The sequence below is a fragment of the Aspergillus aculeatus genome (genome assembly GCF_001890905.1).
Source record: "Aspergillus aculeatus ATCC 16872 unplaced genomic scaffold ASPACscaffold_18, whole genome shotgun sequence".
Taxonomy (NCBI): domain Eukaryota; kingdom Fungi; phylum Ascomycota; class Eurotiomycetes; order Eurotiales; family Aspergillaceae; genus Aspergillus; species Aspergillus aculeatus.
In genome coordinates, this window is record NW_017962993.1 from 575,955 (window position 1) to 588,923 (window position 12,969).

General features: G+C 57.2%; 7 protein-coding genes and 1 non-coding gene across 8 annotated transcripts; 4 read left to right on the top strand and 4 right to left on the bottom strand.

Moving 5' to 3' along the window:
- The first annotated feature begins 47 nt into the window (after window positions 1–47).
- Window positions 48–120, top strand: ASPACDRAFT_t286. Its single transcript has one exon. It is a non-coding gene; the product is annotated as a tRNA-Trp (tRNA).
- A 104-nt stretch (window positions 121–224) lies between these two features.
- Window positions 225–1,989, bottom strand: ASPACDRAFT_126271 (SNG1 family protein). Its single transcript, XM_020196904.1, has 3 exons — window positions 1,682–1,989; window positions 546–1,628; window positions 225–466 (listed from the first exon to the last, which is right to left on the bottom strand). The coding sequence occupies exons 1-3, from the start codon at window positions 1,815–1,817 to the stop codon at window positions 315–317; spliced, it is 1,371 nt and encodes a 456-aa protein (XP_020052337.1). The 5' UTR covers window positions 1,818–1,989; the 3' UTR covers window positions 225–314.
- A 228-nt stretch (window positions 1,990–2,217) lies between these two features.
- On the bottom strand, window positions 2,218–4,084 carry ASPACDRAFT_1891396 (glycosyl hydrolase family 79 C-terminal domain-containing protein; the record flags this gene model as incomplete). Its single annotated transcript, XM_020198622.1, has 7 exons — window positions 2,218–2,715; window positions 2,770–2,803; window positions 2,862–2,953; window positions 3,004–3,525; window positions 3,579–3,718; window positions 3,768–3,887; window positions 3,939–4,084. The coding sequence occupies 7 exons, from the start codon at window positions 4,082–4,084 to the stop codon at window positions 2,276–2,278; spliced, it is 1,494 nt and encodes a 497-aa protein (XP_020052338.1). The 3' UTR covers window positions 2,218–2,275.
- Window positions 4,085–4,416: 332 nt separating this feature from the next.
- On the top strand, window positions 4,417–5,747 carry ASPACDRAFT_1891397 (uncharacterized protein; the record flags this gene model as incomplete). Its single annotated transcript, XM_020198623.1, has 2 exons — window positions 4,417–5,146; window positions 5,214–5,747. Coding segments are annotated over exons 1-2 (1,041 nt in total), but the record flags the coding sequence as incomplete, so codon positions are not given.
- Window positions 5,748–6,329: 582 nt separating this feature from the next.
- erg6 (sterol 24-C-methyltransferase) lies at window positions 6,330–7,901 on the bottom strand. The gene is made up of 3 exons (XM_020205929.1): window positions 7,660–7,901; window positions 7,563–7,597; window positions 6,330–7,506 (listed from the first exon to the last, which is right to left on the bottom strand). The coding sequence occupies exons 1-3, from the start codon at window positions 7,861–7,863 to the stop codon at window positions 6,612–6,614; spliced, it is 1,134 nt and encodes a 377-aa protein (XP_020052340.1). The 5' UTR covers window positions 7,864–7,901; the 3' UTR covers window positions 6,330–6,611.
- Window positions 7,902–8,875: 974 nt separating this feature from the next.
- Window positions 8,876–10,111, top strand: slt11 (Pre-mRNA-splicing factor ECM2; the record flags this gene model as incomplete). Its single annotated transcript, XM_020202927.1, has 2 exons — window positions 8,876–9,016; window positions 9,080–10,111. 2 exons carry the CDS (start codon window positions 8,876–8,878, stop codon window positions 10,109–10,111), a joined length of 1,173 nt encoding a protein of 390 aa, XP_020052341.1.
- A 177-nt stretch (window positions 10,112–10,288) lies between these two features.
- Window positions 10,289–11,124, bottom strand: ASPACDRAFT_81690 (LYR motif-containing protein). Its single transcript, XM_020205930.1, has 3 exons — window positions 10,826–11,124; window positions 10,578–10,754; window positions 10,289–10,513 (listed from the first exon to the last, which is right to left on the bottom strand). The coding sequence occupies exons 1-3, from the start codon at window positions 10,899–10,901 to the stop codon at window positions 10,419–10,421; spliced, it is 348 nt and encodes a 115-aa protein (XP_020052342.1). The 5' UTR covers window positions 10,902–11,124; the 3' UTR covers window positions 10,289–10,418.
- Window positions 11,125–11,331: 207 nt separating this feature from the next.
- Window positions 11,332–12,950, top strand: ASPACDRAFT_81691 (putative ribosome associated DnaJ chaperone Zuotin). Its single transcript, XM_020205931.1, has 3 exons — window positions 11,332–11,541; window positions 11,607–11,747; window positions 11,803–12,950. The coding sequence occupies exons 1-3, from the start codon at window positions 11,389–11,391 to the stop codon at window positions 12,841–12,843; spliced, it is 1,335 nt and encodes a 444-aa protein (XP_020052343.1). The 5' UTR covers window positions 11,332–11,388; the 3' UTR covers window positions 12,844–12,950.
- Window positions 12,951–12,969: the final 19 nt, after the last annotated feature.

The window sequence follows — 12,969 nt, forward strand, 5'->3', positions numbered from 1 at the left end:
TTCTATGTTGATTTAAAGAATAGGTAGTAAGGTTAGTCATCCAGAATGGGCCTATGGCGCAATTGGTAGCGCGTACGACTCCAGATCGTAAGGTTGCCTGATCGAGCCGGGCTGGGCTCATCCATTCTTTTTCTCTTTTTGCCTGGTAGTTATACTCTAACCTGCCTCACTATTCATAATGGTAAAATAGCTAAGAGTTTACAATTACAGTTATCGCATGCTCTAACCCGAAGAAAAATCATTATTCTGCTAAAATAGTCTAGCTTCTAATCTATATTACAACAGAGCGTACGATCCTGAACCAAGCCAGGCAACTAAGCCCACCCGCGCTTCTGCTTCCACTGCATGAACTTGGCGGCGAAGGGGAACAGCAGGATGGAGAGGGCGATCCAGATGAAGAGCACCCCAAAGTCGAGGCCGATGCGGGAGTGCGTGTCGAAGAGGATGGTGCGGAGGGCTTCGACGACTGTTTCAGTCATATTAGTATCGCGCTTCACCCACCAGGGATAACGGTTAATTGGGAAAGAGGAAAAAGGAAAACTTACTCCGATGCAGAGGCCACGCGTACCCCCAGCGGAAGAATCCCGGCGCCAGATCGATGGCATAAAACCCCGTGGCGACGTTGGTGATGACCCAAAAGATCAAGAACAGCGAACTCCAGGGGAACCCGATGATCATGGCCATGTTCTCGCAGGGGAAGCCCAGGGCGCACATGCCCACCCAGTTCAGCATCCAGTACACGACGAACGAGCCGTGGCCGTAGGCGTTGGGGTTGTCAGCCGGCTGGACGGGCGAGGCCGGCGGGTTGGTGAAGGGGATCTGGAAGGCGAGCGAGACGAAGCTGTAGAACAGCGAGAGGCAGAAGTAGGTCCCGATGTTCGAGGCGATGCGCCACAGCAGCCACTGCGGGATCTTGAGCGCGGGGCTGTTGGGCGTCTTGAGGAAGCGCAGGTGCACCGGCATCATGAACGGGGTGTTGAAGAAGGCCAGGATGATCAGGTAGATCAGGCCGATGCTGGTGGCGGGCGAGATGACGGCCGGGCCGAAGAAGCGCAGGTCGATCTGCGTGAAGCCGATGGCCGGGTTGAGGGCCTGCGCCGGGGTTTGCGTCAGGTTGGTTGAGGTGCTGGTGAGGTTCTGGATCCAGCGCGGCCCGAAGTAGCTGCGCACCGCTTGCTCCAGCCCCCAGAATTCCGGCAGGATGTAGTTGTAGTAGGTGGCCTCGTCGCGCGCGCTGATGATGACGAATTCGGCGGCGCCGTAGGGGTCGTAGGAGCTGTTGCCGCCGGTGACGGCCCCCTGGAGGAGGGCGGTCGCGTTGGCGTTGATGATGATCGCCGCGTAGGCGTGCTCGTCGTACACGCTCTGCCGTACCGCCCACGGGTCGTTGTCGAAGTCCGCCGGCGAGCGGATCGTATACCCCAGTGCTTCCGGGTTGGTGCGGACGGTCTCCTCGACCACGTGCGTGATGGCGGGGCCCACGATGGGCGTGGTGTTGCGATAAGGCTCCACTTGGCCGTCGAAGTCGACGACCCAGACGGTGAGGTTCTCGAACCGCGTCTCGAGCTTGAATTGCACGGCCCAGAATAGCGACAGAATGCCCAGAATGAAGGTGCAGAGAATTAATACTGCTAAAGTCAGCTTTGATGTGCACTCATTACCGCCAGTCGGGCAAACTCACCGGTCTTCCCCCACTGGAGGAAAACATGACGTCGGACTTGCGATAAGGCAGGATCGAAAAACGAGACGCCGGCGGGTGGCGCAGAAGGCTTGACCCCCGTCTCGGCCTTGTCAATGGACTCCTCGGCGCTGCTCATCCTGAAGGAACAGAAGGATCACGAGGCGCAGAGATGGATGAGGATCTAGGAGGTAACCAACAGAAGGAACCGGACCACCAACTAAGTTAGCTGCAGGGGCAGGCGAGCGGGCGACTTTTAACCCTAAGTACGGCGGGATCGCTGTATGCATCATTGCTCGACCCTGACTGCGTAATCCGGGCTGTTAACTGCTTCGAGTAATCAAACTCTTTTATTTCCGACGCAGAGGCAGATCCATGGCTCTCATTGGTCGGGTCTTCGGCCTCGATCGGGGCCCGAAGGGACGCGAGAAAATTTGCTTAGTGACCTTATCAGGGGTCTGAGATCAGGGGACTTTGATCCATGGCTCAGTTTGTGCCGTATTGCCGGATCTCGGAAAGTTGCTTATACATTCACCCGCAATCGAACCATCCCTTGCGCTACCGCATCTTATCTGATTGATCCCTCCATCCTAGTTACTACAAATAAATAAGCAACGCCTCGGACTCTTGCACAGTGAAGGTCGCTTGGCCGCTCTGCACGGTTGTTGTCTCCATCTCCGCCGTGCCTTGCAATGCACACGTCCCATTGGCAAATGTCTGTCCCCCGATGGTGATGGCCCCCGCTCCCACGGTCGTTGTCGCCGCATCGCCTGTCAGTCGCTTGGCTGATACGGTGGTCGAGGACAGGCCGCTCAAGCTGATGTTGACGCTGCTCCGTGTCCCCGAGGTGTAGTACTCCGAGTTGTACAGCAGCACCCGCGTCGGCGCTCCGCTGCTATCGTAGATCGCATACGCGGCCACCCGGCTGTCGCCGCTGTCCAGCTGTGCGACCTGCGACGCTCCCCCGAGTGCCAGCGCCGCAGTATAGGCGCCAAAGAATGGGGCGTTCACGGTCTCATCCCACCAGCAGTACGGACCTAGATGTCTTAGTGTCAGTGTTGCCCTCGTACTACACTTTATTGACCACCTACAGTTCCCAACAGTGCCCTGATGGAAATACAGTTGCTGCCGACCGTGTCAGTCTTGTAAGATCAACATCCACGTGGACGAGTTGTTTACTCACCTTGATCCCCAGAATCACAGCCTGCATCGCGTAGTCCAAGATCCACAAGCCCGCGCCAAAGGTAGGACTAATCCCCCCGCCTCCGCCGGTCGCTATTCTTCAATTAGTTGGGTTACCATTTTCAAGATGGAGGGGAACGCACCGGAGTTGGTTTCTCCCATCACGAAGTCCTTGTCGAGATCATGCGCCGCAGACACCTGCGACTGGAACGCCGTCACGCCCTCCACGATCGCCTCGTGGCTCATCAGCCCATCGAGATCCGCGGTCGAGGCGGAGTAGGGGTAGTAGTGGTGGCAGAAGGAGCGCACGTATTGGGTGGCATCCGTGTCTTCCTCCTCGCCCACGAGGTTGGTCACCTCGTAGGACCCCAGTCCGAAGAAGACGCCCGCTTGGATGATGGCCGTCTTGTCGAGTGCGGTTCCGACCGAGCTCTGCCATGCAACCTGCGACACGGCGTCGGCGGCAGCGGTCCAGGAGTTGCCGTCGGCGATGGGATCGCTGGATGTGAAGACTGCTGAAGTTAGACCTGCTGAGGTGACGGGGTCAGGGGACATACAGTTTGGTTCGTTGCCGAGTTCGATGGCGTATAGGTTGCCGATCGTGGAAGTGGCGACTTTGGCGGCTGCGATGGTATTGTTGATGTTGTCTAGGCGCCTGTTGAACCCTGTAGATGGTTAGTATTGTGGTCTTGAGGTGAGTTGCTTGGTGGCTTCATACCGATGGTTACAGATCCACTATAGCTGGCTGCTATGTCCATGAACGAGTTTCCAAAGGTCAGAGTCTCGGGGGCGTCGTCCGGCGAGGCGACGGTGTAGGATACAGCAGACGATAACGAGGCATTGTATGTCGCGCGGTCCCTATTCGGTCAGTTGGCGAAGTAACCTGAACCTGAGGAGTAGAACTCACTGGGTGGTTCCTCCGATCCGGATTGGCGGACTTGTTCCATATGCATCGGCTAGCACTCCCAGACAACCGTCGGTCAAGGACAGCTGCTCGAAGTACTCGGGGAAAGCAAAGAACTCGAATCTGAATTGTGAGCTCTCATACCAGGAACAGAGTGAGATCCAGAAGACTCACGACAAGCCCACCGGCGCAGCATCGATCTGCGCACTCGCATTGGCAGGCACAGAAGAAGGGATCTCGAAGCTCAAGCCGTTGACCACGCTCGTAGTAGCCAGGACCCCACTGGCTATGGCAGACACACGTAGTTTTCTTGTAGTCATTATGGAAGTACACAATTGAAGATTGCTGGAGCTGAAGTTGACCGGGTTAACCTGGGAGCCCTGAAGCCATAAATGGAGCTCGCTTATTTATCTGGTCCATTGGCTGGCCAGCAGCAGCTCCCTCGGATAAATTGAGACCAGTTCATCAACCCATATGCAGGTGTCTCGGAGAATTGACGAGCGAGCAGGGAAAAGCTGGAGATGGATTGGGAGAAGATCAACTCCAGTGACGCTGAAGTGCGGGGAAAATGCAGGTGGGGAGGAAAACGCGGAGAAGCCGGGGTGAGCAACGAGCAAGTTCTTCCACCAAACATCATGCATCATACATTTCTCTGGATACAACTTATCTTGTGAGGTAGTCAGGAGATTCAAGGAAAGAAGTTGCGCATACCGTAGCATAGCATCATTATCGGCAGAAAACCGACGGAGGTGGTTGACCCCTCCCATACAAGATAACCACCTATGAATCCACCACGACCTCAACCACCACACCACTAAGACGTTAACATCGACAACCTCACCTCAACCCTCAAACACAAACAGTACTGCCATCATGACCATCTCCGACCTCAGCCCTCAAGTCTCCATCCTCACGCCAGACCCCCCTACCACCCACCGCCTCAACGCGTGCGCCTACCAACAAAGCGCCCTCACCACCCTCGCCCACACGCAATACGCCGCCTTCTACAACCCGACGCCCGACCCAACCACGCGCTTCCTCACCCTCGCGCGCCGCAATCTCTCCGACCAAACCAGCGAATGGCACCACCTCACCTTCACCGATTACCCCCAGCGCACCGACGACGGCCACAACACCATCTCCGTAGGCATCTGCGCCGGCGACGGCACGATCCACCTGGCCTTCGACCACCACTGCGACACCCTGCACTACCGCCTCTCCCAGCCGGGGCTGGCCTACGACCCCCGCAAGACCAGCTGGACATCTGCCAGTTTTGGGGCGGTGCAATCCCATCTCCCAGGCTGCAGCACCCTGAGCGACGTGACCTACCCCCGCTTCATCCCCGCCGGAGAGAACCTGTTCTTCGAGTGTCGCATCGGACGGTATGTCCCGTTCCCCTGCCCCAGCACCCAACCCTAACCAACCCCCTTACTAACCGAATACAAACAGAGCAGGCGCCGGCTCAGAAGCACTATACCTCTACACCCCAGCGCCGAACACCACATCCACAGATACACCCACAGATACATTTCCACCCACACCCCCAAATCTAGGAACATACACCCCGCACCCCACGCCCCAAGCCCTCTACCTCCACGGCCAAGCCTGCAACCCCTACCCAAACGGCCTCTCCTTCCACGCCCCCACCAACAGACTCCACCTCACCTGGACGAACCGGCACTTTGTGGAATACGAGGGGGCAGGGGACCCGACCTCCACGGCGCACAAAGCGCAGACGGGGCCGAACGGGCCCGAGAACAACGAGGGGCTGTACCATGCTTCGGCCGAGATCTACACTGACCCCTTGTACGCAGAGAGAGGCGTAAGCGTACGATGGCGGGGTAGCCATACCGCGAACGAGGTTCTTGCATACGGTGTTTTCGGTGAGAAATCCTTGGAGGATGGGAAAGCGATGACGGCGCTGGACTCCCAGGACCCCCGGCTCCGGGTTAGGCGGATCCCCCGCGGGAGTGGGATTATGAATCAGGAGGGCCAGTTTGTCGATGCAGACGGTAACCTGCATGTGTTGAACCGGGAGAATACGCGGGCGGGGCGGGAGGAGTGGGTTTATTATGTTTGTGGTCCGGATACAGAGGGGTGGGAGAGATGGGCGTTGGAGGGTGTGTGGCCGACGGAGACGGGGTTGAGGGGCAAGGTGGTTTGCTGGCGTTCCCAGGTGTGGTTTGTCTTGCCGGAGAATGAGAGGGAGGAGTGGGTGCTGGCGCGGTGGGGGAGGGAGGAGGGGTTGGAGGTGGTGTGGAGGGGGAAAGGGTTCACGGGGGAGCCGGTGGTGGATGAGCGGGCGTTGCTGGAGTTGGGGGTTTTGTCGGTCTTTGGGTTGAGGGTCGATGGGGAGGGGGGGAGGGAGGTCGTGGTCGTGACGTTTGGTCTGGAGGGGTTGAGTTGATATATGCTGAGTTGAGGTGGATTCGTTGTAGGACCGATCAAGTCTTCTATATCAACACTTCCCGGGATTTTGGATGAGAAAGAGAAGGACAGAGGTCGTCAGGTGTTATACCCCAGACCAGACACTGGCAGGAATCATACGAAGAACTGCAGCTACAAGCATATGTCGTGTCTTGATATTAACTATAACCTAAATCATCATCCATGAGCACATACTCAGCAATGATACGTCCACTGCCCCCAACCGGACAGCTCATAAAGACAGACATCCCACGGCGGTATGCAATAATATAACACGTAGAGAAGGAAACACAGCAAACAAAGAAAACCGGGGATATTAAAGAACATAGACCGCCATCACCGTCTATGAATGCTCGTGTGGGATGCTGTGGCAAAGAAACGCAATTTTGTACAGGCGTGATATCATATTAACCGATCCGTTTACTCGGGCTTGCGAGCAACCATCAGGTACATCGGCGTGAACAGCTTCTTCTCACCACCGGCCACCAGACAGTCACCGGCCAGAGCCAGACTGTCGGCGGTCTTCTGAGAGCCCGCAGGGGCGAATCCGATCTTCTCCAAGGCGCCAACGAAGCGGTGGGCGATGCCACGGCCCCACCAGGTCATGCGCGCGATGGTGAAGAAGTCCCAGATGGTACCCATGTGCTTGAAGGAGCCGGCCAGAGGATAGTACCAGGGGATCGAGTCGGGGCGGTCGGCCAAGTCCTCGTTGTGGAGGAGCTCGAAGCCAGCGTCCTTGACGGCCTGAAGACCCTCCGACACCTTGACCATGTTGGAGATACCGTCGCCCTGCTCGATACCCAGACGGATCTTGCGGTGCTCGGCGTTGTCGTTGTCGTATTCATCAGTCATCAACCATTCGTACACACCGAAGACACCGCCGGGCTTGAGCACGCGGAAGATCTCCTTGTAGACACCCACCAGCTCGGGGGCGTGGCAGGTGGCCTCGATGGCGTAGACGGCGTCGAAGGTGTTGTCCTCGAACTTCATCTGCATGAAGTCGCCCTTGACGAAGTTCAGCTTGTGGCTCAATCCCTCCCGCTCGGCGTAGCGGGTCGCGCGCTCGATCTGGTAGTCGTTGTTGTTCAAGCCGGTGACGTTGGCGTCGGAGAACTTGACAATCTCGCGAGCAGGACCACCGACACCGCAGCCAACATCGAGAACCTTCATGTTGGCCTTGATGCCCATCGTGTGGGCCAGGTAGTGTTCGTGACGCGCAATGGCCTGGCGGAAGGGCTCGCCAGGAGCGAAGCGGCAGAAGTGGAAGGAAGTACCCCAGCCATATTCATAGAAGTCGGTGGCCAGGTTGTAGTAGCTGGAAGAACAAAGTTAGATGGGCAATTGAGGTCCTAGCGGCGATGGAAGACATACTGTCGGGTCAAGGTCGCATACTCCGCTCGGCGGGCCTGGTGTTTGCAATTGATTAGCTTGGCCCAGCAGCAACGGGCGCCGGTTGCACAGTGCTTACCGCGCGAATCTCCTCGGTCTCGTCCTCAGCGCTCTTGTTGTCCCAGTGCTTGAAGTACTCGTCGATGGCGGCCTTCTGGGCAGCGGCGTCCTTGCCACGCATGGCAGCAATACCACCCTGGGACTGAGCGGACTTTCCGTGCAGGACACGGTTGAACTCAGCGTCGCGCACATGGTTCTCCTGTTCCAAAGCGGTGGGAGCCATTTTGAGAATTGAAAGTGGTGGTGGGGGATTAAAAGGATTAAAAGGGGGTAAAGCCGGGTTGAAGAAAAGTGGGTTGTGCGGAGGAAGAAAGGGAGAATAAGAAGAGAAGAGAAGGCAATTATATATCCACGACCCAGTTGAATGGAAGGGAATTGACGGAAGAGAATTGAAGCCGAGCAGGCAGCAAAGAAGGGCAGGAAGAGGGGAAGAAGAGGAGGTGAAGAGGAATGAAATGAAGCGAAATGAGATGAAATGAGATGGAAGGGAAGGGCCACCGTAATGTCCAAAGGAACACGCAAACACGAAGAACGGGGAAAGAAAGGGGAGGCGGAATTGCGACCGACAGACCGACCATCGAATCGACTTTGACATTTCCCCAGCCAATCATCTGTGCAGGGCTGGCCAGCCAACCAGAGACTCAATTCGACGCAGCACTAGACCTGATCGGGCCTTCCGGGGTTCTGGCCGGTCGGGAAGAATGTGTGGCCGACCGGGACGATGGAACCACACTTTGCTCCATATGGCTTAGTGCCAGGCATCTTCCGCGCCTCCAAGTCTTGATCTTCGCCCGCCAACTCTCGTTCCTGGTTGCTTGCTCTGCGTATTGCGTATTGCGTATTCGCGTATCTGCGCGGATTCAGTGGCAGGCATCTTGGGGCTGGGAGGGGTGCGGACGAGGATGCAATGCTCTTTCGATTTCACATGCTAAATTCATCTCTACACAGCCCCTGTATCACCAGAGTACGTAGTCTGCCTCCTCAGCATTGAACGAACATCGTAGTTGGAAATGCCCTCCATAGCCCATCAGTTACCTGGATCTCATGCAGTCACGTGAAAGGAACTACCTGCGGCTGCTTATGTCAGGCGCTCGCCACAACGCTCTCCACTAGCCACATTCAGCCACGATGACTATCGATAATCCCAAGTTCTTGCTGCCGCTGTTAACTCCTCCAGTTCACCTCTGAGCTTCGCCGCTGGAGTCATACACAGAGCCTTAAGCTACCCCACCACCATGCCTCCTGCTCAGATCAAGCAGGATCTCAACCGATCCGGATGGGAGACCACCGACTTCCCGTCAGTCTGTGAGAGCTGTCTCCCGGACAATCCTTACGTGCAGATGCTGAAAGAGGACTATGGCGCAGAATGCAAACTTGTAGGTAGCCCTCCCGTCACTCTGCGCACCCATTCTAGCCCCACGAGACTAACAGTGTCACAGTGTACACGTCCGTTCACCATCTTCCGCTGGAAGGCCGACCGCACCGCCCGCACCAAGCGCACCACCATCTGCCTCACCTGCGCCCGCCTCAAGAACTGCTGCCAGTGCTGCATGCTGGATCTGTCCTTCGGCTTGCCCATCGTCGTTCGTGATGCCGCCCTGAAGATGGTCGCCCCGGGCCCGGAAAGCACCATCAACCGCGAATACTACGCCCAGGGCCACGAGAAGGAGATTGAGGAAGGCCGCGGCGCGGTCGAGGAGTACGAGAAGACCGACGAGAAAGCGCGCGAGCTGCTCCGCAGACTCGCCAACAGCGAGCCTTATTACCGCAAACAGCGCCGGATTGAGGCGGCCCCCGAAGACGGGGAGGGTCCCGCGACAGGGTCCAGCGAGGCGCCCGTCGTCCACAGTCGGTACGGTAACGGGCCGGGTCCGATTCGCACCAGCGAGAGCCGCAGGGGAACACCGCTGCCAGGCCGGGGCGGACGCGGAGCGGGAGGGGGAATGCGCGGTGGACGCGGCGGGCGTCCCTTCCCCAGTGCGGCGCAGGTGCCGCCCTCCGCCGACGACATCAACCCGCCCGCCGACCCCAACATCACCTCGTTGTTCGTGACGGGTGTCGAGGACGACCTGCCCGAGCACGAACTGCGCACCTTCTTCACCCAGTTCGGCTCGCTCCGCTCCTTGATCTGTTCCCACCGCGCCCACTCGGCGTTCATCAACTTCGCCACCCGCGAGGGCGCCGAGGCGGCTGCGAAGCACTGCCAGGGCAAGGCCGTCCTTCAGGGTTGTCCCCTGCGCGTCCGGTGGGGCAAGCCCAAGCCGCTGGACAACATGGACCGGGAGGAGCGGATGAAGAACGCCCGCGAGGGTCGACAAGCCGTGGGCACGCGCCCCTCCGGCGATGGCGGCAAGCGAGCCATCACGGCGGCCGGAGAGGACCTGGCTAAGGAACAAAGACCCCAGAACTACGCAGTGGCACCACCCCCGGGTGCTGGCGAAATCCAGTACTCCAGTTTGAACGGCGATTAAACTCTCTTCCTTGTCAACACTGTTTTTTTCCAACGGACGTAGGGAGCTTCATATGATGTATGTTTGAGAGCGGGCGTTTTGGCTTTCTTTTTATTTCTTTCATATTTTGTGTATGCATTTGTCTATCTAGTAGTTCTACAAACCATGAAATACCCCAAAGAGACGCCAGAAAGGAGAGAAGAGAGGAAACAAAATGAAACTTCGGGTATACTATAATACAATCCGCAATGCATATCTTTGCAAGCAACCACCGCACCCCCAGCCCGTTTAGACTGTAGTCTGTCCCTGTACAATCGAATCGTCGTAATCAGGCAGAGCAGGCCTTGTCCACCTTGACCTTCTTCCCGGCGATCTTGATGGAATCGTTGTCGCCGCGCTCGATCTCGTCATGGATCCGGAGTTCTATGATCGCTGTTAGCATCGTATTTCTCAGGGAAAAGGGCCGGACCGGAGGCAAAAAGCGCACCCCACTTGGCATTCTCGTCGCCGTCGTCGCGAACACCCTGCACGATGTTGTGCCGCAGGATGTTGGCCACTTCGATGGCGTGGTTGATCTGCATGGGGGTGTCGATGCCCTGGCGAGGGTGGTTGTCGAAGTTGCGGCGCGCTTCTTGACGCGCTGCGACCATGACGCGGAGGTCGTCTGTTGGGAAGGAGTAGAAGTCAGCGGTGTTCTGGGGGAGGCTGTTGAGGGAAGAGATGGGGTGGACGGACTGTGGAAGGCCACGCGGGTCGCGCGGAGAAGTTGCCGGTAAGCACTGCGTGCGGAGACGACGCCTTGGGAAGCCATATCGAAATGTGTGAGTTTAGTGTAAGAGGATAAGTGGCTTGAGTGTTGCGGGCGTTGGGAGTGAATGGTCTGGGCTTGTACTCGAGTATGAGTCTCCAAGTGACGGTTTGCGGATCGGTAGCTGCGGAGAGCGAGCGGCGGAAGTGGTTCTGAGAGAGGTGGAGTTGTAGTAGACCCTCTACTTATTCGATAGAAGGAAAACAAAAGACGAGACCGTAAAGCGAACCGATCGTAGTTGAGAGAAACTACTATTCTGTTGACAAGTAGGTAAGTGATCTTCGCAGCGGAATCGAGGCTTTCGAAGAACCTCCGAAACAGACTACCCGTGATTGGCTCCGGGGCAAGCGGCAAGTCGGGGCAGAAAAATAAAAAAGCAGAGGGGGAGCAGCCTTGAAGCCTTCCAAGTTTTCTCCCGCTCACACAACGTCCTTGTTGGGGTCTTCCATTGTCTCTTCCCATCTTCATCGAGGCATCTCAAAAGTCCATCATGACTTTCACTCAGACTTTCAACCTTGCTCTCCCCGCCCTGCCTTCCGGCTGGAGCGCCGAGAAGGACTTCAAGGCCGTTGGCACTCTCTCTGGCGCCACCCAGAGAAACCTCGAGGCTGTCGGTCCTTTCTTCCTGGCCCACGCCCGCAGAGTATGTTTCATTTTTCCATCCTGCTTGAAGTTGACTCCTGGGTAAGATGCTTACAAATCCTACAGAAGCGTCACGGACGTACCTTCTCCGAGGATGAGAGAATCCAGGCCCAGCAGAATGTCAAGAAGACCGAGGAGGACGACCTTGGCGAGATCTCCGAGCCCGAGGACAACATGCTCCTCGCCAGAGAGGCTAAGGACTGGAAGGTACGGTTTACCAGTAACTAAAATATCGCTACTGTTCGGGGCTAATTCCTTGCAGAGCCAAGATCACTACCAGGTTCTCGGCCTGACCAAGTACCGCTGGCGCGCCACCCCTGAGCAGATCAAGCGTGCTCACCGCAAGAAGGTCCTTCGCCACCACCCCGACAAGAAGGCCGCTCTGGGCGACCGTGATGAGAACGACCAGTTCTTCAAGTGTATCCAGAAGGCCCACGAGGTGCTCTCCGACCCCGTCAAGCGCCGCCAGTTCGACTCCGTCGACGAGGCCGCCGACGTCGAGCCCCCTACCAAGAAGGAGGCGTCCAAGAACTTCTACAAGCTCTGGCGCAAGGTCTTCATCTCCGAGGGCCGCTTCTCCAACATCCAGCCCGTCCCCGAGCTCGGTGACGAGAACAGCAGCCAGGACGTCGTCGAGGAGTTCTACAACTTCTGGTACAACTTCGACAGCTGGCGTACCTTCGAGTACCTGGACGAGGATGTCCCCGACGACAACGAGAGCCGTGACCAGAAGCGTCACGTCGAGAAGAAGAACGCCAACGCCCGCCGCAAGCGCAAGACTGAGGACACCGCCCGTCTCCGCCACCTGGTCGACGACTGCGCCGCCGGTGACGAGAGAATCAAGAAGTTCCGCAAGGCCGCCCGTGCCGACAAGGACAAGAAGCGTCTCGAGAGAGAGGCCGAGGCCAAGCGTCTCGTCGAGGAGAAGGAGAAGGCTCGCCTGGAGGAGGAGCAGCGCAAGAAGGATGCCGAGGAGGCCGCCAAGGCCGAGCGCGAGGCCAACAAGAAGGCCAAGGAGGCCGCCAAGAACGCTACCAAGAAGAACAAGCGTGTTGTCAAGGGATCCGTCAAGGATGTCAACTACTTCGATGAGGCTCCTTCCGCCGCCCAGGTCGACTCTGTCTTGGGAGATGTCGATCTTATCCTCAGCAAGATCGATGCGGAGGAGCTGGCTGGTCTGGCTGGTCGCCTTACTGCTGCTGGTAAGGACGCTGCTGCCGTCAAGACTGTGTACACCGAGGAGGTGCAGAGACTGGTCGGCGCTGGCAAGCTCAAGGAGGGAGAGGCCAAGTTCTTTGCTTAGACGACCAGCTATGATAGAGGGAGAGGTCTTTCATCGCCAGTCATGATATATTATAGATGATAGATTTCTAGTCGTTTGGCAAATAATGAGTAGCAATGATAGCATGGTTGATACAATTCTGTATTT